At 39.7% G+C, this 16,113-nt stretch overlaps 1 protein-coding gene across 3 annotated transcripts in view; it reads left to right on the top strand.

The window, feature by feature from the left end:
• Positions 1-16,113, top strand: part of UVRAG (UV radiation resistance associated) — a 302,745-nt gene that overhangs the window by 205,647 nt on the left and 80,985 nt on the right. For all 3 annotated transcript variants that reach the window (XM_058690352.1, XM_058690351.1, XM_058690353.1), the window contains exon 13: positions 14,678-14,756. In XM_058690352.1, the coding sequence (XP_058546335.1) occupies positions 14,678-14,756 (79 nt within the window). The remainder of the gene's footprint in view (positions 1-14,677; positions 14,757-16,113) is intronic.

Below are 16,113 nucleotides of genomic sequence, written 5' to 3'. Positions count from 1 at the left end.
CATGTACAAATATTATTTAGATAAAAATAAACATTAATTTTTGTGTGCTTCATTTATACAAAGCATTTTTATTTGTCAGCCAATTTAATACAATTCAGTGAACATTTATTCAATGCCTGCTAGGTCATTGTACGAGAGAGAGGCATGTAAACATGTGATTAGAAAACAAAACTCCCAAATTGTGGATAAATACCGATACATCTTACGGAAGCACCATCAGTTCTGATCCGGGACTCAGGAAAGCCTAGGGTAGATAGAGGTTTTGCATTGGGCCTCAAAAGATGAGAGGAATTTGAATGGGAGATTAAATGCCAACTGTGACCAGGGTTGTCAGGCCCCACCGTGACTGGAAAAGTAAATGTGTATAGGAAAGAAGTCTGGTAGAGCTGTGGGAGGCTGTGTTGACTTCGCTGCCTTTCCTAGACATTTCTATTAGTCATTTTTTCCCGAGGATTTACTCCTCCCTGCCCTATCACCCAGACACTCTTAATTTTAGCATGGACTTTACTGTGCTGGGTTAGGTGGTAGTTCTCTCTCTGCTGGCACCCTGCCTCTTAAACTTTTGGTCTAATTTACAGAAGGATAAGGGAAGGAGGAAAAATCTTGCTTTCACCTGGCCAGATGTAGATTCCTGGAATGTAAAGATAGGAACTTTCTTCCCTGACCTCACAGGCAGCTAGATATGGCTGTTACCTTTTTTGAGTTCCTGAGATTTAAACAGTCATTTTTGCAGTTTGGACGTGATTCTTAGAACCCTTGAGAGTGATGTAAGACATATCTAATTGTTTGCAAAGAAATGTAAGAATTTCATAACTGTAAAATAACTTATTCCTGTTATTTGTCAGAAGTGCTCTTCAGAAGTAATTGGGCGTGTGTGTGTGTGTGTGTGTGTGTGTGTAAGAAACATCCTCCAAATTTAGCTTTGTATGCTCTGGATTTGTTTTATATTGTTGGGTCCATAAGAGGAAAGGCTGACTTAGAACTAAATAGCAGAGCTAAACCATATGTTTTATACCAAATTAGAAACAGGTGAAAGTTGTTAAAATCCGGCAAGCACTTACAAAAGCTTTAGACTCGAGTTTGTATTAAAGGCAGGTGGTTATATGTACAATAAAAAGCAGTCACCAGGACACCAGCTTATTGATACATATGTGATTGATCTTTTTGGATAAAAACAAGGAGGAGTTAATAAATCACTGCACGTAGCTATAAAGATGTTTGGGCTTGAAAGCCCAGCCTGTAAGAGCAAATGTGGACCCTGAAGGAAATTTATGAAGCATAGATCCTTTTAGCTTTACTTAACAGCTAACATCTGACTGACCCAGGGGGACCATGGAAATTTATTGCTGGGCCATTCAAATATTTAAGCTGTTGTGTGATGTAGAACAGGTAAAGATTAGCCCAATAACAAATATGAGGCTATAAAATAAAATGAGATTTCAATGACTTGTAAGTACTTGTCAGAGGTCAGCTCTAAATGACTGGTCAGAAATGGGGAAAACTTGTTGATAATTAAAGCAGATTGATTATGACAACCTAGATGCTAGCAGTGGTTGCTGTCACACCAATGATCCTTGGAGTTTCTTCCTCCTGTGAAATCCATTGTTAAATAGAATGACTTTTAGGGGCCACTAAATTGCCTTTTTGTGCTCTGAAATTGGGTCAAGTGACAAGTTGAAGCAAATCCTTTTGCAATTTCAGAATTGAAATAGGTCTTTCTCAAATATATTCTAAATATATGGAATTCCTAGAACTCATACTCATTTTAGAAAACTGACTTTAGGGGCGCCTGGGTGGCGCAGTCGGTTGGGCGTCCGACTTCAGCCAGGTCACGATCTCGCGGTCCGTGAGTTCGAGCCCCGCGTCGGGCTCTGGGCTGATGGCTCGGAGCCTGGAGCCTGTTTCCGATTCTGTGTCTCCCTCTCTCTGCCCCTCCCCCGTTCATGCTCTGTCTGTCTCTCTCTGTCCCAAAAATAAATTAAAAACGTTGAAAAAATTAAAAAAAAAAAAAAAGAAAACTGACTTTAGTTAACTTATGTTTGTAATTTGAACTTTGACATCTAGAAAGCGGGTAGAAGTTTTTAGGCTTTATGATAAATGATCTAAAATTAGCCTTTAAAACTTAAGTGGTTGACAAGTTTATGTACACAATTATTGAAAAAATCAGTTTAGTGAAATTAAGTGGATATTTTTAAAAACTTACGGGCTTATTTCCATATTTTTATCTACTTTCTTTGTATATAAATCCCCAAAGTAATAAATGTGTGTAATATTGTTACTAGGACTTCAGAAGTTACATTTTGGGTTCTAACGAGGTCTGTAGTTATTGGTGTTAACAGTCTCTGCCTTTTCGACTTAGCTGTAAACCCAAAATGTTGTCATGTAAAAGCTAGATTTGGCGGTTTTCAAGGTGCCAGCTTATCCAGTCAGTTGATGAATTTGGTAATCATTTGGTTCATGAACATCTGATTTGTGAGATGAAGAAGTCCCACACATTTTATAGAAGTCTTGAATAAATGAAGTTTACAAAATAATACAGATTTACAAAATGGGTTTATTACTAGAGGGGGAGAACGGTGTCGAATTGAAAGCATAGGATTAGGAGTCAAACAGGCATGGGTTGGAATCGTAAGCCTACCACTCCATCAATACATTCATTCTCCGTCCATTCCACAAGTAAATATATTCCAGATGCTGTGCTCTAGGAACTGGGGTGCAGTATTAAGACTCAGCCTCACAGTTTTCATTCTTATGAAAGAGTCAAAGGAATAATCAAGCAATTACAATTGCTACAATTAAAAGGTACTGTGTTAGCACACAGGGTTCTGTGCGAACGTAATAATCCAAACTCTGGGCAGGGGTGAGGTGGAATAGAGTGGGATTTGGTGGTTGTCGTTGAATGTTAAGAAAGACTGTGTAGGGGCGCCTGGGTGGCTCAGTCGGTTGGGCGTCCGACTTTGGCTCAGGTCACGATCTCGCGGTCTGTGAGTGCGTCGGGCTCTGGGCTGATGGCTCAGAGCCTGGAGGCTGCTTCGGATTCTGTGTCTCCCTCTCTCTCTGCCCCTCCCCCATTCGTGCTCTGTCTCTCTCTGTCTCAAAAATAAATAAAACGTTAAAAAAAAAAAAAAAGAAAGACTGTGTGACCGTGGACACCTCAGTATGCCTGTAGGACAATTGTATTGTATGGATAATATATACTAAATCGGATACCTCATGCACAGTATATACTCAGTAAACCCAGTCCAACATCAGCATCAGTATTGATTGCTGTTATATTGGTTGTGCTCACTGGCTCTTTTACTCTAGTGCTGGAGGGCACTGGCTCATATTAATCCACAGTAAACACCGTTCTGTAACTTGAAATTTTCCTTCCCACCAAAGAATTTTTCTTTTGAGCAGAGTTCAAAGCACCTTCTAAAAATAGGAATTGGCTGTCTAGGTATATTAAGGTTAAAAAAGAATGATGAAAATATTTCTGAATCCTAAAATCTTTTTTTTTTTTAATTTAAAGGGCTGTATATCACTTAGATACTCATTTTTTCAATATTTAATTAATTGTTAAGATGTTTATTTGTTTATTTTGAGAGAGAGAGAGAGAGAGAGAGAGAGAGAGAGAGAGAGAGAGAGAGAGCAGGGAGGGGCAGAGAGAGGGAGAGAGAATCCCAAGTGGGCTCTATCTCATGAACTGTGAGATCATGACCTGAGCTGAAATCAAGTCGGACACTTAGCTGACTGTGCCACCTAGGCACCCCGATATTTAATTAAATTTTAAATTTATTCTTTATTCATTTATTTACAGATATTTGTCAAATACTTACTGTGGCTAAGACTTTGAGCTTAACACTTATGTCCTCAAGGAATTTATAGTCCAATAGAGAAAATAAGACTTTTGTGTAAGCAACTAAGATACAGAGTAGAAAGTACCAAGTGTATAAGAATATTTTGTGATTTCAGGAGGGAGAAAAATGAATAAAATATGGTATCTCCCATTGTGAGACTTAGAAATAGGTGTGGGATGGGCACCTGGGTGACTTTGTTGGTTGATCATCCAGCTCTTGATGTAGGCTCAGGTTATGATCTCCTGGTTCGTGAGATCCGTGTCAGGCTCTTTGCTGACAACACAGAGCCTGCTTGGGATTCTCTCTTTCCCTCTCTCTCTGCCTTGCCCCCGCTCTCACTCTCCTCTCTCAAAATAAATAAATAAGCTTAAAAAAAAAAATAGGTGTGAGATAGGTGAGGCCAGAAAATAAGGCACGGTAATAATAATAATTGAATGCCCGCTGTATCCTAGTAAGTGCGTCGGCTCTTAGATTTTTTAATTCAGTTTTCACAGCAGTCCTGGAAGATTGGTATTATTAAACCCATTTTAGAGATTTGGAAACAGGTTCAGAGCAGTATGCCTGAATTCACACTCTAAGTAGCAAAGCTGGAATCTGAGCCGATGCCTCTCTGACTTCCAGAGCCTTATATCCCCCTTCTATTTTTCTCCTCCTCCTCCCCCCACCTGGAAATAGGTACTCTAATTATATAAATAATTTTGATACAAAACATTGAGAACCTGTTATGTTCCCAGCGCTGATAAAGAAGTGGTTTACAGAGAACGTGCCATTAGGTGCACTGGTGTATTTCCACAAACCTACATTATGTGCACACTTCGGGAAGTTGTCTTTAGAAATTTAAAATGGTGAATGGTCTTTCTTCCAAATCCATGTTCCAGATGGAAAAATCTTCTGGCATTACCAAGTATAGTGGGTTTATGCACCTTGCATGTTTAATTGTAGGATTTTGTGGTTTTTTTTTTTTTTTAACATTTACAGATTTTGTGGGAAACAGGTGCTGTTAAACTTGGGCAAATACAAGATGGCTGTTAATGTTGTGGAATGTGATTTTGATTTACTTGGCAGAATTTTTATTTTATAAAATTGACTATTAAAAAAGACATGGTTTCCATCCTTTAATTTTGTTCTGTTCACTGAAATTTGCCTGTAGACTATTTTTCAACAGTTACCAAAAGGGTGTGGAAAAACTGGAAGGTTTCTGCAAGGAAATTGATACTGAGTTCTTTAACAGTTTCCACAACCCTGCTGCTTACCAAGTTAAAAAAAAAAAAAATAGGGATTATTTTTAACCTTCTTACTGAAATTATTTGGAATTCTATTTCCCTGAAATTCCATTCTCTTTTTAGTACAGCTCTAAAGAACTATATTTAATATTGGCAAAGAAAATAATCTGATGTAAATCTTTTCATTACATGATTTCTCCTTTAAAAACCTGTGATGGCATCTTATTACCTGTCATATCAAATGTCATCTCTTTTGACTGGCATATGTGATCTCCTATTATATAGTCTCTCTCCTTTTCTCCCCCTAGAGGAGGAGGAGGAAAAATCACTCTTCTCATTCTCCTGTAAAGACTTTGATCACTTCTACCCATGAATGAGTTCTACATTCTAGTATCTGTTTGCTGCTTCTCCTCTAATTTATTATCACTGTCCTTACTTACTTCCTAGATATTTCCTCTTTGCTTTCTGAAACCCCTCTTCAATGCTTGTAATAAACTCGTCTTCAACCCCTCTACCATATTATTGTGTATGCAACTAAGATAAACCACTGAATAGACAACTGCTGGATACACGTAAAATAAGTGACTCTCTCCTAAAAGTTTCACGTACCCTAGAGCCTTCTTAATGGGAGACTGTTTCTTGTCTCACACTGCCCATATCTTTGGGTCTAGAGCAGGTGGTATCCTCTGTGTATCCTGATGTCAATTTAAAATCATTTCTTGGGATACCTGGGTGGCTCAGGCAGCTGAGCGTCCAACTCTCGATTTCGGCTCAGGTTATGATCCCAGGGTTGTGGGATTGAGCCCCGTGTCAGGCTCCATGCTGAGTGTGGAGCTGCTTAAGATTCTCTCTCTCTCTCTCTCTCTCTCTCTCTCTTTCTCACTCTCTCACTGTCTCTCTTTCTCACATTAAAAAATGCATTAAGATATATAAAAAAATAAATCATTTCTCAGTGGCATGTACCTAGTGTTTTTGGCACTTGGAGTGGGTCATTTTTAATACTGTTTCTGAATGATAAAATTATGTTTAGTAATGATCATGAAATGAAATAATAATAATGGCAAAAAAAAGAAAAGCAGAAAATTGTCTTTGATTGAAAAAATGTATATATTTGCTATTTTATTGAACACAGTTTTGGAGTGTTCATCTTCAAGGAACAATTTTGTATATCAAGGAACAAACAGGGTTTGTATATCACTGTATCTTGTTTAAGGCCAAATGCAGTATTTTTGTGTCGGAATAACCTTATCTAAAACTCTACACTGGAAAAAAAGATAATGCAGAAAAAAATTACACATTGCCATCATTGTTTATTTTGAATCTACCGTTTAAATACAGGAATACGTAGCATGGAACAGTTTGGAGACACAAACTGTGCCCAGGACATTCTAGACCATTCAAAATGTAGGAGTGGAAATGTGTAGCTCAGTGCACTTAGCTGGGCTGACTGTATGACTGGGAGCTCTCTGAACTAACTTCCATATAGATATAATGTTTATTAGAGTGTAAATAAGGAAAATATCCCGATTTGAAACTTGCAGATACATTGAAATGAAACCGTCCCTGCAGAAATTGTTTAGAAACTAGACCAACAAAAGATTTTTTTATGGGAGGAATATTTATCATTGACAGTGTTTAGATTTTATTGGCTCCTAGTGATAATAAAATGAGGACCAATTTTTGATCTATTTTATGATCATTTAAAAGGTCGCTACAGGGGTGCCTGCGTGGCTCAGTAGGTTGAGTGTCTGACTCAGCTCAGTCATGATCTCACAGTTCGTGAGTTCAAGCCACACGTCGGGCTCTGTGCTGTACACGTCGGGCTCTGTGCTGTCATCACGGAGCCCGCTTCGGATCTTCTGTCCTCCTGTCTCTCTGCCCCTCCCCCACTGGCGTGCATGCACGCGTGCTCCCTCTCTCTCTATCCCAAAAATAAAATGTCACTACATATATTATACCCCTTTATAGACTGCCCCCCCATCCTGCCCTTGATAGGCCACTACCTTTACTCTTCTACCTTAGTAGCTCCTTACTCATAGCTTCTCTCTTGTCAGTATCCTACATGCCCCTATCTCATCGCTGTTACCTCTAATCCACTTAGCTGCTAGGGAAAAAATCAAATGATTGGGAAGATTGGTTAGCACTTTGTATTCACGTTCATCCATCTCAGTTGCTCCGCTGCATCCTAGATACCTGGTTCTCCTGTCACATGACCACAGCAAACCCTCTCTCCTTTTTCTCCGTCGCCAGTTTTCCCTTTCATTCCTGATAAATCGCCTCATTTCTGCTTTCACAGAGAAAACAGAAACCATCAAATCGGAATAACTCAGCTTCTCACCAAAACACCTCAGAACCTTTTATTATCAGTAAAAAAGGTTTTTAAAAACAAAAACAAAAACCAAAACCAAAGAAATATATTGACATGTGAACTTACGTAAAAGAAGCTTTTATTATCATCTCCATCATCCTCAAAATGCCCTCTACTCTTCCTCGATCTGCAGTCCTTCGGGTGCACCCTCTGGAAGTGCATCTGTCTAACCAACAAGCTCTCCCATATTTTCCGGCTCTTACAGCACAGCCTACTTCTTGCTGCACCTGAGTTTTCACTGAGGACTCCACTTTTTCTGTAGCCTTTTCACTGGTAACTATCCATTTTCTTATATGCCGGGTATTCAGAATGGGGAGGTGAGGTCAGGGTGTTCTTGCTTCTCATTGCTTTTTCTGGATTCTTACTTCTCTATTCGGTTGGTAAAGTAAACATCCAAGAACACTTCTCCTTTGAGACATATGCCCTTCAACTACTCCACTCTGTCCCCTACCCATCTCTCAATCACAGTGCCCTTACTCTTATATTTTGGCAACTGAGAAACAGAGGAGACAGAGAACACAGGAAAGAGAAACACTCTCTTTATTCAAAGTATTGCTGTTATGAGCGACTTAACACCCAAGTGGACGAGCCATCGAACACCCGGCTCTCTCATTTTCTTGATCTTTGTCACCAATGAACGCTTGCATTTCATTGTTTTCATTTACTCCCATGGTTCACTCCAAATCACGTCATCATTTCAGTTCACATCCAAAATCTGATTCAGGCATCTTGCTCTCTGATGACTGCTTCCTCTCCTTCAGCTCATTGGTTCAGCCACTTGTTCATCGCTCCTCTTGGCGACCTTCAGACCCTGGCCCCTTTTATCCAGTTTAGATATTATGGCCCATTATTTTAGTAACACTTTCGTCTTGCTCCCTGTTGCTTTTTGTCATCTTTACAGCCCTGCCGTCCATTTTCTCTGTACTTGCCGCATCCAAGCAGATGTCTAGAGAAAGTCACACAATAGCACCGTTATAAACTCATGATTAATTACCACTTCTGGACTTCCAGTAGTGCTCAGCAGTTCTGTTACATTTCTTTTTTTTTTTTTTTTTAATTTTTTTTTTAACGTTTATTTATTTTTGAGACAGAGAGAGACATAGCATGAACGGGGGAGGGGCAGAGAGAGAGGGAAACACAGAATCGGAAGCAGGCTCCAGGCTCTGAGCCATCAGCCCAGAGCCCGACGTGGGGCTCGAACTCGCAGACCGCGAGATCGTGACCTGAGCCGAAGTCGGATGCTTAACCGACTGAGCCACCCAGGCGCCCCTACATTTCTTTATTCAAGTTGTTCTGCCATGTGATCAACCTTCCATTTGGTTCGGCAAAACAGACATTAAGAGTTAATGCATGATCCCTCCCTCTCCATCACTCTTCACTTCAAGCCATCACCAAATCTTTATGATTTTATTTCCTAGAAGCCTTCCAAATTGGTCTCGTTGTTGCCATATCTAATACCGTTGCCTTCGTCCAAGCAACCATGATCTCTCACCTACATTACCGCAACAAGCTGGTCTCACCTTCTCCAAACCTCATGAGATGGAGAAAACCACGTGAGCAAAATAAGGCTGCACATAAGTCAGGCAGACAGGTCAGATCACTTAGGCCCCGAAAGCTGAGGAGAGGAGTGGAAATTGAAGACAATGATTAGGAAGCAGGGCTGAGAAGTGACGTGACGTGATAAAAAGGTTGTACTTATGGGGCACCTGGGTGGTTCAGTTAGTTAAGTGTTCGACTCTTGGTTTTGGCTCAGGTCATAATCTCAGTTTGTGGGTTTGAGCACAAGAGTTTGTGAGTTTGAGCCCCACGTCCGGCTCTGCGCTGACAGTGTGGAGCCTGCTTGGGATTTTCTTTCTCTCCTTCTCTCTCTGCCCCTCCCCTCTCTCCCTCTCTCAAAAATAAATAAATAAACTTAAGGGGAAGAAAAAAGGTTGTACTTAAATGGGTAAAGAATAATACTGGCTTCTAGTGAGTAGACAGGAACGCTGTTAAAACATCCTACAACGCACACAACAACAAAGAGTTTTCCAGAGTGGCAGTGGAATGGAGAGATAAGAGTGTTTCATAGGAAAAATGATTTGTTGACTTGGTGAATCATCGCAGGTATAAAAGACAAAGAAGGTGAGTAAAAATTAAATGTCATTCTAAGCCTGAGTAACCGGTAAGAGTGATGGTAGAAAACTAATCTGGACAGGAAAAAGCATGTTAGTTTGAAGTAAAAGTTATGGCCTCAAAACATACTGAGTATGTATTGTCACATGTTCTACAAATGCATTGAGCAAAAGTGATCTTAATATGCACAATAAAAAATTTGAATTAACTATAGCCATATCCTCATCCCGAGTTGAGATTTAAAGCACGCTCTTTTGCCTGGATTTTTACTGTAGTGGGTCTCCGTGTTTGCTTTCTTGCTCCCCTGCAGTTTATTCTTGCAGAGTAGCTGGAGTGTCTATGACCAGAATTTGATGTGGGACTTTGAAAATGAAGGCAGGAAACTATCACCAATTGGGAGTCCTTTATAAAAATGTCTAGGTTGGGGAGGAGAGGGTAGTGCTTATAACAGTTGTATCTTTTTTTTTTTTTTTTTACTTTTGTTTATTTTTGAGAGAGACAGAGAGACAGAGAGACAGAGCACAAGTGGGGGAGGAGCAGAGAGAGAGGGAGACAAAGAATCCAAAGCAGGCTCCAGGCTCTGAGCTGTCAGCACAGAGCCCGACGCAGGGCTCGAACCCACAAACCATGAGATCATGACCTGAGCTGAAGTTGGATACTTAACCGACTGAGCCACCCAGGCGCCCCACATTCATATCTTTTTAAAGTAAGAATGATTCAAAATCACTTTCTTTCACAATTCTTTTCTAAATTCTGTGAGATTCTTTGTGTATACATGCATACACGACCCATATAAAGACCATACATGTGAATCTTTTTTCTTTTCATTCCATTTACTTGCAGTTCAGTAGATCTACTTTGTAGCCTTAGCTATTGCCCATCATGATGACTCTTCGGCATTATAGTTTCATAGCTCCTGAAGGAAGGATGAAGTTATATTAAGTGTATTTACTTTTGCATATTCAATATTATAGAATCTTGGAGATGAAGGAGGTGTATTTCATCCAGTCTAATGGGTCACCCAGTGTTTGATCCGTCCTCCCTTGTCAATTTCTAGGGCCGCTGTGACAAATTATCCCAGACCTGCTGGCTTAAAACAGCAGAAAGTTACTCTCTCATAGGTCTGGAGGCCAGAATTCCAAAAGTAAGGTGTCAGCAAGGTTACGCTCCCTTCAAAGGCTCTCGGGGAGAATCTTTCCTTGCCTTTTCTAGCTTCTTTTCAACGTTTTTTATTTATTTTGGGGACAGAGAGAGACAGAGCATGAACGGGGGAGGGGCAGAGAGAGAGGGAGACACAGAATCGGAAACAGGCTCCAGGCTCTGAGCCATCAGCCCAGAGCTCGACGCGGGGCTTGAACTCACGGACCGCGAGATCGTGACCTGGCTGAAGTCGGACGCTTAACCGACTGCGCCACCCAGGCGCCCCTGCCTTTTCTAGCTTCTAGTGGCTCCAGGTATTCCTTGGCCTATGGCCGTGTAACTAATTTCTGCCTCCATCTTCATATGACCACCTTCTCTGTGTCTCTTCCTCCGCGTGTCCCTTGTTCAGACATTTTTTGGCTATAGGGCCTGCCCAGATAATTGAGGATGTTGTCATCTTCGAATCCTTAACTTAATTGCAGCCCTTTTTCCAAATCACATTCACAGGATTTGGATATGGACATACTTTTGGGGGGCCACCATGCAGCCTGTTAGGCCCTCTGAGTATCTGTCCGTTATTTGTTGCCCAGCTCCTAACTGTCTGCCTCTACCCAAGATCTTTTGGATTTTGACTAACTCTGGGGTGAAGTCAGTTTTCCTGTAACTTTTACCATTGACTTCAGTGCTCCCCGTCTGAAACCATGAGAACAAAAACATCTCTTTTTCTCTCAGAAAGCCCTTCATTTCTTTTCTCTGAGACTTCTCTGCTCCAGACTGAACATCTCTGGTTCCTTTAGCCATTTGTCTCAGAACCATAGCTCGCATTCTCTTAATTATCTTGGTTGTGCTGCTTCTCTGAAGCACTCAGAGGTGAGTAGAAAGAATACTGAATTCTTTCTAATACTGACCTAATACTCAGGTCACGTCTGTTCCGCTAAGTAGATGATCAAGGCAAATCAGTTTTCTTTAAAATAACAAAAACACTGGACCACTCTACTTCACTGCATGCTTTTTATAGTCAAATGAGATTGTTGCAAAACCCATAAGAAAGTTTCAAATTATTTATCCACATGCTTATATTAAAAAAACAAAACAAAACCGACATTAACTCCCAGAACTGAACACAGATCTCTCAGTATAGTCTGAACCAGTCTGAACCAGTATTTGCCAATAGCACGTTTCCTAATAATCTGCTTTGTTTCTGTTAATACAACCTGGGATCACAATAGCTTTTTGGTAGTCATGCCATGGCTCTTTATTCATACTGAAATTACTGTGTACTCAAGAGCTCCAGATCATCTTCACACATAATCTATTTATGCTTTCTAATTCATTGATACATATACCATGTAGAGTCAGTGAATTTTTCGAACAGTTTGGAAATACAGTTGAATTTGAAATGTATTTCATATCGATCATTTTAGTTGCCTTTTCTGTAAGTTTTATAATAGGAAATATAAAGTTCTTCCTCCAGTTATTTAATGTAATACCCCCCCTTTAATGAATCCTATTTTTGACACTAAGGACATGTTTCTAGTTGTACTTGAATGACCACATTCTTATCTAAACCTTCTACAGTTGCTAATGTGATTCTCTGTCTATACTGAATTAAGATGCCTTTGATTTGTATCTTCCGTCCTGATGGTAATAGGTTTTACCCATTAAAATGGATTTCATTTTTCTAGATTGCTTAATAGATCTATAAATCTATGTACTTTTGCAAAGTGAGATGAATGTGTAGTAATTATAAGCTGCTCTACTGTTCAACTTGAAGTGACCTCTTAAGAATTTGAAGGCAATATAAGATGTGAACTCTGTCCTCATGTTTGATCTGTCTTACAATGGCACTGTTTGACCTTGGGCTTCAGTTACTCTTCAGATTTGTTTTAATGTTACGTGCACACCTTGTGACTTTCTATAAAGAAGTCCCAATGAAGTGATAAAGTTGATGTTGTGAGATCCATTTTTTAGGAATTTGGAGACCTGGTTTTCAATACTTATTTCAGTGTACTCTTCTAACATTTGAAATAGTTTCTGTATTTATAAATTGAAAGTAGAGGTACACGTAGGCTTGAAGAGCTGTGCACATAGCCTTATAGAATAACAACTACAGGGGCGCCTGGGTGGCGCAGTCGGTTAAGCATCCGACTTCAGCCAGGTCACGATCTCGCGGTCCGTGAGTTCGAGCCCCGCGTCGGGCTCTGGGCTGATGGCTCGGAGCCTGGAGCCTGTTTCCGATTCTGTGTCTCCCTCTCTCTGCCCCTCCCCCGTTCATGCTCTGTCTGTCTCTCTCTGTCCCAAAAATAAATAAAAAACGTTGAAAAAAAAATTAAAAAAAAAAAAAAAAAAGGAATAACAACTACATAGTACAGTGCTTTGGAACTCTAGTAGGTTCCTTCCAGAGGGCCCCCATGGTGTTATGTCTTTGCAGTTAGGTAGTTCCTTTGCAAGCTTCCTCATACAAATTTGGATGATTCCCAGACGCACCGTGAAAGCCTGGTGTTGCACTTTTGTTTATCCTGAATTTGCTGTCATTTTTATGTATCTCCATTTAGGGCCACACCACATTCCTAGTTTATTTTTTACTGCTTCAATAAATACAGAGCTGTATGTTCTTAATGGATGTATGAAGCATTTGGTGTTCCCTTACTAGAGAATAAAGACAGTTCATGACCTTGCTCATTCCCCAGTGCCTATAATTTAAATTTTTTTTAATGTTTGTTTATTTTTGAGAGAGAGAGAGAGAGAGACAGAGCATGAGCAGGGGAGGAGGAGAGAGAGAGGGAGACACAGAATCCAAAGCAGGCTCCAGGCTCCAAGCTGTCAGCAGAGCCCGATGCGGGGCTTGAACTCGCGAATCACGAGATCATGACCTGAGTCAAAGTCAGACACTTAACTGACTGAGCCGCTCAGGAGCCATGTCAGTGCCTATGATTTTATAGCACAACAAATTTACCTTTTAGAAACTGTATGTAATCAACAACTCTCAAGAATTTAATATAAAGATGTTTTAATTCTGTTTCGTTTATATTTTCTAGAAAACAATATCCAGCAAACTTTATGGAATGTACCTTTCCTCGGGCAATTGAAATTGAGAATATCCACTAATTGTTACCTTCCATTCATTTCAGTAGGATTATTTTATTTTTGAGAATAATCATATATTGCCAAACTCAGGAAGGTGAAGTTTTCTTCTTGACCCTAAGTTGTGATTGATCTGGATTTGTGTATTTACTTCCGAGGGAAAAAAATGTGTGCTTAGTTTTGAGAATATAACCTTTTCTTCTTCATTTGCAGGGATAGGAAAAGGGAAATGGGGAAACTTATTCTCTAAAATAACTCATCATCTTGATAAAGATCCACAGATCTCATGCCTTTGTTATTTCAGTAAGTCAGGTTAAAGTCTTAGGAGAGCTCTGTGGCGTGAGTATATTGCTTTGGAGAAGTAACACCCAAATAGCCACCCATGTGGGTGTGAATGAATTTTTGGTGAATTTTCACTTCTATTAGTACTGTTGATTTCACTGGCCACCTTTCAAGAAGCAGAAATCTTATATGTTGCTTTCAAGTCTGATTTTTTCCCCCTTAATCTTCTTTTCCCATATAGTAGAAGCTGAGATGTCAGATCCAATGTATTAAAGGAAAAAACTTGTAGGATCTTAATTTTGGCACGGTAAATTTGTGATATGTAAATATGAAACACAGTGGCCTCAACTCCTTGGGGTTAGTGGGTCACTTTTTTATATATTAGTCCCTTATTGCATGATCTACTCAGTTTTTTGTTTTTTTAAACAAAGCAACCATTGATCTGATTTGACTAATTATGAAGATAATAAGGTAATAGATTGCAACACCTATAAGGAATTTAGTTCAAGTCTTCAGATACTTATGCCTTATTCAAGGAACTTCTACCTTTGTCAATAACTTGGAGGTTGTTTTACTCACACTTTGGAAAAGATCTGATCTTGCTTAATTTTTTATTTTTTTTTTTTTAGGTTTCCATTATATCCAAAAGGAGGGGAGAAGTTACAATTTGATTATGGTGTCTATCTTCTGAACAAAAATATAGCACAGGTAAGTAGCTTCTGTCCTTCTCTACTTCTCATATACAACCTACTTCCTTGGATTGCTAACCTTCTTTCTTTATAAATAAGTACTACAGTTCACTGTTTTATTTAAGCAGTTACAGTGATAACGCAAAATTCTTTTTTGGCCACAGTTTTACTTTATGTCATTCTAAACACTACTGAGAAGCAGTGGGTACAAATTGAAATCCTCCTAAACTCAGAAGCCCTTTACTGAGTTGTTACCTGCTGGTACACTATACTTGAATGTGTGGGTTTATATCTTTTTGCCTCTGTACCTTTGCACATAGCTTTCTTCTCTTAGATCACTTTCTTCTCTTAGACCACTTTTAGGGACTCATTTTGCATTGGGAGTTGTTTATGGAGTTAAGTTTTAGTGCCTTTGACCAGTCTTCAATGGTCTCCTCACCTTACTATGCAGGAACCAAAAAGAAAGACCAACCATGTGGTCCTTCCAACCCATCTGGGGCTCTTGGGGCTCTCTTAACATCAGGCCAGTTAGTACCTCATTTAAATAATGTCTTTCCAGGGGCGCCTGGGTGGCTCAGTCGGTTGAGCGTCCGACTTCAGCTCAGGTCACGATCTCACGGTCCGTGAGTTCGAGCCCCGCGTTGGGCTCTGGGCTGATGGCTCAGAGCCTGGAGCCTGCTTCCGATTCTGTGTCTCCCTCTCTCTGCCCCTCCCCCGTTCATGCTCTGTCTCTCTCTGTCTCAAAAATAAATAAACATTAAAAAAAATTTAAAAAAAAGAAAATAATGTCTTTCCATATGCTGTAGAAAGACTAACATGCTTCAGTCTGCATTTTTCTGAAAGAAATGCACAACATTTCTTTGGCATACTTGACTAAACTTCACGAGGTAGATGTTCCATAAATTTTCCAGTTGTAAAGGAAGATCACCTTCAGTGCTTTGTTTTTATTTGGACATCCTTCCAATTAGAATATCATATGGATCAGTATCCACGGTTTGGCTGTCACTTAAAGACATTATCAGCTGTATCCTCAGACTTTTCTTTTTAAGGCAGCAACAAGGTTTGTGATGGATTTGTTTTAAAAGGTTGCCTTTTATCCATATGAATCTAAAGACTCAATGAACAGTTCCCTTATTCATTCCTGACGGATCTAGAATCATTCCTCCATATGGTGTCATCTTTGCCTTTCTTCCCCTCATTCAGTATCAGTTTAGTGGTTTTTTTTTTTTTTTAATTTTTTATTTAGATTCCTACCCTTTTCTGATAATGGATCAAATTTCTAGTTTGCAGTCCTCAGTTAATCATTTTCTTCATAAGCTCATACTCATTGCCCTCTCAGCCATACCGCTTTATTATTATTGCTGTTTTGGCCCATT

The sequence above is a fragment of the Neofelis nebulosa genome, chromosome 10 (assembly GCF_028018385.1).
Source record: "Neofelis nebulosa isolate mNeoNeb1 chromosome 10, mNeoNeb1.pri, whole genome shotgun sequence".
Lineage (NCBI taxonomy): Eukaryota > Metazoa > Chordata > Mammalia > Carnivora > Felidae > Neofelis > Neofelis nebulosa.
The sequence above is the reverse complement of the archived record's forward strand: the minus strand, read 5'-3'. Positions and strand labels throughout refer to the sequence as shown.